Here is a 10,370-nt window from a genome sequence, read left to right on the forward strand (position 1 = left end):
AAAAAAAAAGCTGATCATTTTGTGGTCTCATGGGCTTTTTTGAGCTTTTCTAGCTCAAAGCCAGCTTTAATTTAAAACCTGGAATTTGGCAGTTCAGCAGTCAACAAGATGTAGTTGAGCCTCTGTGGATTAAAGGTGGGGGAAAGAAGGGGAATTTAAGTTAAGTTAAGATGTATGACTGCATCAGCTTATTTTCCTTTCTAAGTGTGACATGCTTAGACTCCAATCTCCTTAAGAAGTGGTTCATTTAAAAGCCCAAGAGGCACTGATGACTGATACGTGTTTTTAGTGTTAAAGAGATCACAGGGATTTTTTCCTTTTCAGTTGTGTGGGTTTCTGCATCTGTGCCCTGATGCATGATGGGCCTAGGGAAGTGTTTGCTCCCGGATGAAGTAGGACATGAGTCTAGGGGTTACCCTGAAGAGTACTTTACTCTTCCGAGGGTGTCCTGATTCATTTGGACCCAAAGTTAGTGCAGAACTGAGATTCTGTGGGCCGTTTACATCTTCTTCTCTCACTGTATCTTACATCTAGTCAGATTTTTGGTCTATGCTCTTCTCTGAACCAGATTGCTGCTGGTTCTCAGGGCTTAAGGGCAGTTTCTTTCCTGGAGAGCAAGAGAGCTGGCTGATGTTGATGTTTTTTCATAGATTGAACTGTTCTTCCTATGTGTTTGTGAATACACAGGGTTTTCTTTCTTCAGTCCAAAAGATTTTTCTTTCTTTACCGAAAGATCAGGGCAGTATGTTTTAAAAAGCCCCATTTACTATCCAAATATGCAAAGCATTTCAAGTCCCACAGTTTGGAGTGCATGAAGTGTGCTGCTGCACTAGCATTGGATATGATGATACTTGAAGGCATGATGCTGTGTGTGTGATTGGGACCCTGCTGTGCTTCATTTGATATGCAGTTGTTGTCTTGCAGTCGTAACCAAGTGCTTAGATGCTAAGGTTATGGCATAAGAATCACAACAGTCTGTATTTTTTCACCAAGAATGATAATTTCTTTGTATTATAAATACATAATTATGACTAACTTATATAAAGCAGAACAGAACAGCCCCCATGGCAATGAACTGCTTTGACATAGAGTCCTGTGTCAATGCATTCTGGGAGCCAAGCTCTGTTCTTCTGCAGAAGGAGGTTGAGCAGGAGGAAAAGGAAGTATCTTTGTCTGTTGCAGAAGAAAATCATACAACAGTTCTGGCCCAGGACATAGAGGAATGAGGTGGATGGGAGGAGCGTACAGGTGTTTTTCTGCTGTTGGCTGCAAGATTTGGAGGCCCTCGCTCATCTGTGTCTTGTGGTGGGTTTAGCTCGTGTTCTCAAACTCTGGGCTGACCCTCTAGTTAACCTGAAGAGATGGGGACTCTCTTCAACATAACAGATGGTGACCCTCGAGCATAAGAGCTTTGCTGCCACATAGCTAGCTCCTCTGTCAGTTACCTGAATACCGGTTTCCGTACAGGGCTATCGCCTTGTCTAGTGTTGATCACCCTTCTCTTCTGCAAGTTAGCCTTCAGGCACATCCCTTCCCATCAGCCCCTCCTTATGGAAAGAGTCACATTTAAATGTCTGACTTCAGGCTGCGCTTGCTGGTTTGAGTGAAACTCATGCAACAACCCTTTTCAGATCCTTCTCTTTAGCCACCTCAAGGTCTCCGGGACTGGTGTGAGGTGCTACGTGAGAAATGGAGGCGTCCTCCAAGTGACTTCCCTTCCAGCAGACATGCATGGCACCAGGCAGATTTCCCCCACATGTACAAGACCTAAATACTGCAAAGGGCAGCATGCACAAGCACTGGATGTAAATAAGGCTGAATGCTTTTGCAGTGGCAAGGGGCTTACTAATAAACTTCATCATCTTACAGTAAATCTTCCCATTAGTAGGGTGTTTGGATACACACTGGAGTGGTGTGGCCAGTGTTTCTGTATGTTCCTTCACATGTGAGTTCACAATCAGCCCGCCATCTCGCCTTCTTCCCACCCAAGCAGATCGCTTTCATGTGAAGTGGGCTGTTATTAACTGCATGATCAGTTTACACTGGCTTTATCCGGACAAATCACCGAAGTCAAAGACCAAGAAGAAGGGGCTGGCCTTAGAGACCTCTGTCAAAGCTCTTTTCAACCACATAAGCAATTAATTACAGTGTGGAATTTGGTAAGCTGGCACCTTGGGAGCAGCAAGGGTGTTCCCTGTTGGATCGACCTCAGTAAATATTTACGTATTCTTTGCCAGCACTTAATGGGGGAGAGGTTATAGGAAATCTAAGGTGGTTGTATAAGTATCTGTAGGAGGAAGACCATTAGGGTCAGGCTATTCTCTCTCCCCTTTCCGCAACACAAATGCCAGTGTCCAGTCTTAAGAGAAACATCTGTGCTTGCAGAAAGTCAGTTTTGGGCTCTGGTGAAGGCAGACAATGTTCAGTGCAAACAGCCCACAGAGACAAGCTGCCTTTACTGTGCTGTTTTAACTGTGCTGCCCTGGAAGTTAAATTTTAAGTGCAGAACCAGGGGGTTAGGGTTTTTTTTTTAAATCTTACTTTTTTAGATGCAGTGCCTTGTAAATGCCAGGCTAGTGTTTCTGAACTGGTACATTCAGGGAGAAAACAGAGATGATTTTGCTAAACCCACAACAAGTTTATAGGAGCTCCCAAGCAGCTCCCTAAACTCTCAGAGACTTTGAAGATTTCTGGCAAGAAATCCTTGCAAATTGTGTCATGGTAGCACACCACAGTGGTTGTTTGCAGTGCCCTCCATGCTGCAGGCTGCATCCTCTTGGCCCTGGTTCCCTGCTGCAGGGCTTCCAGGGAGGGCCACGTACCCTGTTGCCTCTTGGCTGTTGGGTCTTGTGCTGCAAACCACCTCAAACAGCAGCTTGGTCTAAAACAGTTGAGCACGCTCAATTAGGGTAGCTGATACTGCTTTCTAGGTTTTGGAGAAAATAGGTTGTGGAGGCCAACTTCTGTAGCTCAGCAAGCTTTAGCTCACCACCAAAAATAATTTACTGTGTGGGTTCCTCTTTTTTCAGGCCCATAATTATGTGTATTAAGTACGTGGCTCTAGGGCATATGTTGAGCCCCAGACTGTAGGGGATGGATCGCTAATATGTGCATTGGTATTTCTGCAATCCCGCCACCCCCGATTCAGAAAGCCACTGCTAAGTGTTGATCAAAGGTTTGTAGCATCCCTAAAGTTGGTCTAAAGTACGTTCCATAAAGTAGGCGTGGTAGGCAAACCTAACAAGAAGAGAGGGCAAGGGAGCTTGGGGTGAAGGTTAACCATAGAAGGGTTTGTGTTTGAAGGGATTTTAAACATTATCTAGTTCCACCCCTCTGCCATGGGGCAGAGGCCCAAGAGGGCTGGTTGCTTTTCAGGAAGGAAATCCTGGTGGCACAAGAGCAGGCTGAACAGAGAACTTTGGGTATATCTCAGAAAAAAGAGGAAAGTATATGAGCTTTGGAAGAAGGGGCAGGCATCTCGGGAGGACTACAAGCATGAAGTGAGATCCTGCAGAGGAGGATCAATCAGAAGGGCTAGAGCCCAGCTAGAACTTAAATTGGCTAATTCTGTGAAAGATAATAGAAAATGTTTCTACAAATATAATAACAACAAAAGGAGAGTCAAGGAGATTCTCCATCCTTCACTGGATGCAGGGGAACAATAATGACAAAGGATGAAGATAAGGCTGAGGTACTTAAGAACTTCTTTGCCTCAGTCTTTAATAGTAAGTAAGATGTTCTCTGGGCACTCAGCCTCCTGAGCCAAAAGATGGAGGGAGAGAAGAACAAAGCTCCCACGATCCAAGAGGAAATGGTTAGAGACCTGGTTGGTCAATTGGACATTCACATTTATATGGGCCTCACCCATTTTGAGGTGATTTGAAGTATTGAGAGAGCTGGCAGAAGTGCTCACCAAACCCCTTTCTGTCATCTACCAGCAGTCCCGGCTGACTGGGGAAGTTCCACTTGACTGGAGGTTGGCAAATGTAATGCCCATTTACAAGAAGGGTTGGAGGGAGGATCCAGGGAACTACAGGCCTGTCAGTCTGACCTCAGTGCTGGGGAAGTTTATGGAGCAGGTCATCTTGAGTGCTATCACACAGCACGCACAGGACAACTAGGTGATCAGGCTCAGTCAGCATGGGTTTAATAGAGGCAGGTCCTGCCAAACTAACCTGATTGGCTTCTATGACAAGGTGACCCACTTAATGGACAAAAGAAAGGCTGTGGGTGTAGCGTACTTGGATTTCAGTAAAGTCTTTGGCACCATTTCTGACAGTATTCTGCTTGAGAAACTGGCTACCACTGGCCTGGACATGCATTACCCTCTGCTGGGTAAAAAGCTGGTTGGATGGCCAGGCCCAAAGAGTTGTGGTAAACGAAGCTAAACCCAGTTGGAGGCCAGTTAGAAGTGGTGCGCCCCAGGGTTTGGTGCTGGGTCCAGTTCTGTTCAATGATCTGAATGAGGGGATTGAGTGAACCCTTAGAAAGTTTGCGAGTGACGCTAAGCTGAGTGGAAGTGTTAATCTGCATGAGGATAGGGAGGCTCTGCAAAGGGATCTGAACAAGTTGGATTGATGGCCGGGGACCAGCAATATGAGGTTCAACAAGACCAAATGCCAAGTCCTGCACCTGGGACACAACAACCCTGTGAGCGTTACAGGCTTGGGGAAGAGTGGCTGGAAAGCTACCTGGCAGAGAAAGACCTGGGGGTGTTGGTTGACAGCCGACTGAACATGAGCCAGCAGTGTGCCCAGGTGGCCAAGAAGGCCAATGGCATCGTGGCTTGTATCAGAAACGGTGTGACCAGCAGGACCAGGGAAGTGAATGTGCCCATGTATTTGGTACTGGTGAGGTTGCACCTCGAGTACTGTGTTAGGTTTTGGGCCCCTCACTGCAAGAAAGACATTGAGGTACTGAAGTGCATGCAGAGAAGAGCAACAAAGCTGGTGAAGGGGCTGGAGCACAAGTCTTACAAGGAGCAGCTAAGGGAACTGGGGTTGTTTATGCTGGAGAAAAGGAGTCTGAGGGGAGACCTGTTTACTGCTATCTGAAAGGAGGTTGTAGTGAGGTGGATGCTGGTCTCTTCTCCCAAGTCACAGGTGATAGGATGAGAGGAAATGGCCTCAAGTTGCACTAGACAAGATTTAGATTGGACTTCAGGAAAAATTTCTTAACCGAAAGGGTCATCAGGAACTGGAACAGGCTGCCCAGGGAGATGGTTGAGTCACCATCCCTGGAGGCAGTTGAAAGATGGGTAGATCCCATCTTTCCCATCCCCACGCAGGGATGTGGTATAGTAGTAGACAGGTACGGTTGGACTCAATGATCTCTAAGGTCTTTTTCAACCTAGTGACTCTATGATTCTGTAGTGTAGAATTTCTTCCATATGTCTAAACTAAATCTACCCTCTTTCAATTTAAAGCCATTAAACAGGGAGAAGGGATGTTTGATACATTGACATTCAAGAAAAACAAAGGCTGAGTTTGAACAAGTGAGGAGGCAGGGCTGTCTGTGTCTGCCTTGAATAGTCAGTGCTTGATGCAGAGTGTGAATTGGGTGACTCGGTTGCTAACCAGTGAACCAGGCCTTGTTTTGGGGCACCGGTTTCAGGCAGTGTGAGAGAGGACACATTCAAAACATGTTCTGCTTTGTGTAGCTTGTTATGCAGCTCTTTTTTTTTTTCCCTTTATTTTCTTAAACTTGTGATTGCTCACATCCTTTCTTCCCACTACTGTTTTCTCTGCCTCCCTTGCCTTCTCGCGTTTCCCATAGCTGATTTGTGTTAAGTTGTAGCTGGATTTGGAACGCAGCATGGTTCTGCCCACTTGGTTGTGAATAGATCAACGTCTTTGTAACTTGCTGTCAAATACAGATGGTTTTCCCCTTGAAGAACAATGAAGTTGTGTTTTCAGATATTTAAATGAAAGTTTTTGACCACTAAAAGTACCCTCTTTTCATTTTATTCCCCTTGTGATCGGATCACTTAGAAACATCGCATGCTAGAGATTTGTGCCTGGGCTGAGCCAGGGACTGAAAAGCTTCATCTGAAAAACTCCACCACACCCTAGTTTCTACAGGCTATGTCTGGTTTGAAAATGGAAAGCTTGAAACACACCTCCATCCTTGCTACCGAGTGCTCCTGAAAATGAATGTTTATGGTGCAGCAGGCTGTTAACCAGCTCTGCTCACCTGATTAAATCCATGATTGAAGTGAAGCTATTGAAAGTCTGAAATGCAATCCTTAAAGTTTAAAACCCAAACTGCTTCTAAAAACAACTCTCTAATCTTTGGTGGTTTGGAGGATAGGTTTGAGGTGTAGAGTTTTTTCAGACCTCAGTGTTAACTGTACCCAGCTGTAATGCTGTGCTGCCCTTAACTGCAGTTGGATGTGCTCTTAGTATTATAGTTTTTCTTTTGAATAAATATTTGCTTTTGTAGTTCCCAAACTTTGAGGGGGGTGGTGGAGAGAAGAAAAAGAAAGGCTTATTCAGAGCCAAGGAAAAAGTCACTAAAAATATTTTTCTATCCCAGCTGCCACATTTGGGGAAAGCTACGCTGGGAGGGTGCCCTTTAAAGCCACATTAGGGGCACTAGGGGGCTGGTTAGCCAAAAGGCCCAGGGCAGCAGGCGGATCAGTGTGTGGCATCTGCCTGCTGACAGATGCACCTTTACTTGCAAATGAGGTGTGCAAGAGGAGAGGAGGCCCCTGTAGATAAGTTACTGGAGGAAAACACAGCCAGTCTGGGTCCAGCTCTGGGAGGAGCGCACGTGTGTCACTGAGTAGACGGGGACCTGGGCTCCCACACTGATCAGCTGAATTTGCTACCATCTTTTCTTCTTGTGCTTCCCATCAGGCACGAAGTGCGGGTTTGAGCCACCCCACTTGCAAAGCTGTTTTCCATTGCTGCTGCGGTGAGGTCCAGCAGCTGCCCGAGGCGCAAGGAGATCAGCCAGTGCCCTTCAAGGCTGGATTTGTGCAACGACCCGGGGGTGAAAGGCCCCTCTGTCACGGCTCAGTTCCTCCACTTGCTGTGGTTCCAGGTGTTCGCATGCGGAGCCGCCTCTCTTTCCAAATATAAATGGGAAATTCCACTGGCTGTCAATAGCAGCATTTTGTAGGGCCATTGGGAGCAGCTTCTGCATGGTCAAAACATCCTCATATGTTGCGTCATGGCAAAGAGGAAGGTCTCTGGTCAGGGCTTTGCGCCCTGCACACCCACTCTTCCATGGAGTATTGGCTCCAAGGAGCAAGTTAATGTTGAGAGTGTGTCAAATCCTGTGTCATCTGCAGATAAGCTGGTTATGGGAAGGAGACACCTTTTTCAGAGCATGGCTTGTAAAGGTCCAAGAGCAGAGGTGGTGTGTTTGTGGAACCATGTCTGATGTGTGAGGCACGCTTGGGGTAAGGCACGCAGAAGGACATGGACATGGCTTCGCTGGCTATGAGACATCTTAGCTGTTTAAGGACTTCTAAGAGGTACAGGGGCACAAGGCAACAATTAACCTTCCCAGTGTTGTAATTCTCTCAGTAAGCATGTACATTTTGAGCTTACCAGTTAGGGTGGCACATATCAGAAACTGCAGCCAAAGAAGCAGGGCAAGCTCGAGTACCCAGCACGGATGTAGCCTTGCTGGTCTGGGAGCAGATTTATTTTTACTAAGTTGTTTCTCTGGAGGTGTTTTACAAGCACTGCTTGTCAAGTTATTAAAAGCAGCTGAAGGAATTATTACCAAGCCACCATTACTTGGGTGCTTCCAGTCCCACAGGCATTTTAAAAGCTTCAGCCCTGCTTTGGATATCCCTCAACACCTTTAGCCTTTTGGCTGCTGAGGGAGCTCACTGTTTCTCACTGCTGAGCTGCAGCATGCACACATCTGGCCAGCTGTGCCCTCCAGTGATGCTTGTGTCTGTTTTACTTTCTAATTCCTGTTTTGTTCTTTTTCTTTTAACAGATTACAACAGCAGTGACTTAAAAACAGCGTGCAGAAAGCATGAGCTTTATGTTAGCTTCCAAGACTTGGGATGGCAGGTGTGTGATGTTTCTCTCTGGGTAAACTAGACATACTGTTATGAAATGTTATCTAAACAGTGTCATGGTAATTCCACTCAAGGCTGCTATTATGCTTTAAAATGTCCCTTCTGCCTCCCCACTAAAACCAGTCACAGGGAAGGGCAAATAAATATTGATAGTTGTGACATTTGATAAGATCCAGAGGAAGCTTGATACTTTATGAGATTCAAGTATACAGTCATTCTGTGTCACTCACAGGAGTCGCAGTATGGGCAAAGGTTCATAACTGTGTACCTCTAATGACAAGGAAAAAAACCCTGATGTTAAGCAGTGATTTTGACAAAATGAGGGTTTTTTTTCTAGTGATCAGCCTAATTTTAACCTTGGCCATTGTGTTGAAATACTCCACCCCTACCCCATAATTAGCATGGGCTGTGGTAGGTGGACTGAAGACTGGGTTTAGTTGCAACACTGTGAGGCCAGAGAGTTGTTTAGAGTAAGTTACTTAGGGCCAGGCCACAGTGTCATCAAACATCACATTTCAAAGAATGCCCTCTTTTTTTTTATTCCTTCTATTCAGCCCTTCTGTGAGGGAGGTCCCATTTCTATCAGCTAATGTTTCTACCAGTTATAATTCTGGATGCCAGGGCTGCCCTGCTGCTTCTGTAATATCCTACACGTGGAAGTCCTCTCCCAGTTAACTGGACAGCAGCATTTTTTACATTATGTCAGCTCCAGCCCACTGGCCACAACTATGTCTGTGTGCCGAGTCCATTCCCCATTACTTTTTAGTGGCTTTTCTTTTTACTTGTGCGGTTTTTCCACCTCCTTCTGAGCTTGCTTGCCCTGCTGCCAGCCAGGCAGCATATTCCGGTTGTGAAAATCAAAGCCTCAAAGGCGCTGCCTTCACTTTTCTAGTTGCAGAAAGGTAGGCAAGATGCTGCCAAAGGGAGGCCACAAACCAAAAGGGCTCTTTGCAGGAGCTGGAATCCAGATCCTAATTGTTGTAGTGAGATGATGGAGGCAGGGCAGCAGCTCCCTGCAGTTGTTGGGCAATGCTGTCTCCTTCAGAACATCCATCAGTTTTCTTAGCAGTAGGGCATTTCTCTTACACTTATACTGCATTAAACCACAAATTTAATTACGTGGTCTGTACTGACTTCTGTAGCAGGAAAGTGTCTTATGAATAGCAGTTTGGTCAACTGGCAACAAATGATGGGTGAACTAGTACAATAAAATGAAGGGCTGTTTTTTGCTTTGCCCAGGTATTCTCATGTTAGCAATCAAACAACAAACTGGTTAGCAAACTGCAGCAACAGCCTCTGGCTGATCAGGCCTGTTGAGGCAAAATTTAAGCTAACCCAGGTAATTGTTGTCACGTAAGGGGAAATCCTCTAAGAATTGTGTGGATGTGAAATGCTCCAGTACATCCTTCTGCAGGGTGTCCCGCAGCCCCCAACACTGAGGGAGGAGAAATGTCTCCTGCTCATGGGTGATGCTGTTAATTGGGCTCTTTTTTTTTTTTTGTTAGCCCTATGATCAAGAGTCACCTTCTTCCATAGCACGGCACTCAAGACAGCCACCAGGGCCCGTGGCTTGCGCGTGCAGCTCAGGGCTGGCTGTCCTGTCCCTCCTTTTAGGAGTTTGGCAGATGTGGAGAAGCTGTTATACAGCAAGCACTTCCTCCAGTGGCCTCAGCAGACTAGCATCCCTGGAAGAGTATCTGTGAGGCACACACCAGTGTTTTACAGTCCTGTTCTGGAGCTCACTGGCTGAATTGTGCATGTGTGCATGCACACGCATGAATGCACGTGATTTTCTCTGGGAGGGGACACCAGCTGAGGCTGTGATTCAACCTAGGAAAGGTAGTTCAGCCAGAGGGCCTAACCTGCAGGAAACGTTGGAACATAAAGGTATCCAAACCACAATCCCCACAAGGCAACCCAGCAACAGCATTAGGAATAAAACTTTTTTTAGTTCATGCCAGTTAAGCTGTGCATAGACACGCACCATTCTTTGGTCATTAGATTCAGTGTGTCCACTGAGAATTCATGGCTCACAAAAAACCCACAAACAAATCCCCAGCAGTTTCACTGAAAACACATTTTCACTCTCAAGAAAAAAGTAGTGGAAAAATTTCAGCTGCTCCTAATTGCATGCAGTTGTCTGTACAAGCTGGCAACTTTTAATTTTGAATCACGTTCTGTTTGCTTCCTAAAAAGGACTGGATAATCGCTCCGAAGGGCTATGCAGCCAACTACTGTGACGGGGAGTGCTCATTTCCACTCAACGCCCATATGAACGCAACCAATCATGCCATTGTACAAACGCTGGTAAGTCTCCAGAAAGCTCCAC

At 46.0% G+C, this 10,370-nt stretch overlaps 1 protein-coding gene across 1 annotated transcript in view; it reads left to right on the forward strand.

The window, feature by feature from the left end:
* The window catches only part of BMP6 (bone morphogenetic protein 6), a 97,221-nt gene that overhangs the window by 85,748 nt on the left and 1,103 nt on the right, over positions 1–10,370 (forward strand). The window contains exons 5-6 of the mRNA XM_069853679.1: positions 7,957–8,033; positions 10,238–10,348. Coding sequence (XP_069709780.1) covers positions 7,957–8,033; positions 10,238–10,348 — 188 coding nt within the window. The remainder of the gene's footprint in view (positions 1–7,956; positions 8,034–10,237; positions 10,349–10,370) is intronic.

The sequence above is a fragment of the Phaenicophaeus curvirostris genome, chromosome 3 (assembly GCF_032191515.1).
Source record: "Phaenicophaeus curvirostris isolate KB17595 chromosome 3, BPBGC_Pcur_1.0, whole genome shotgun sequence".
NCBI lineage: Eukaryota > Metazoa > Chordata > Aves > Cuculiformes > Cuculidae > Phaenicophaeus > Phaenicophaeus curvirostris.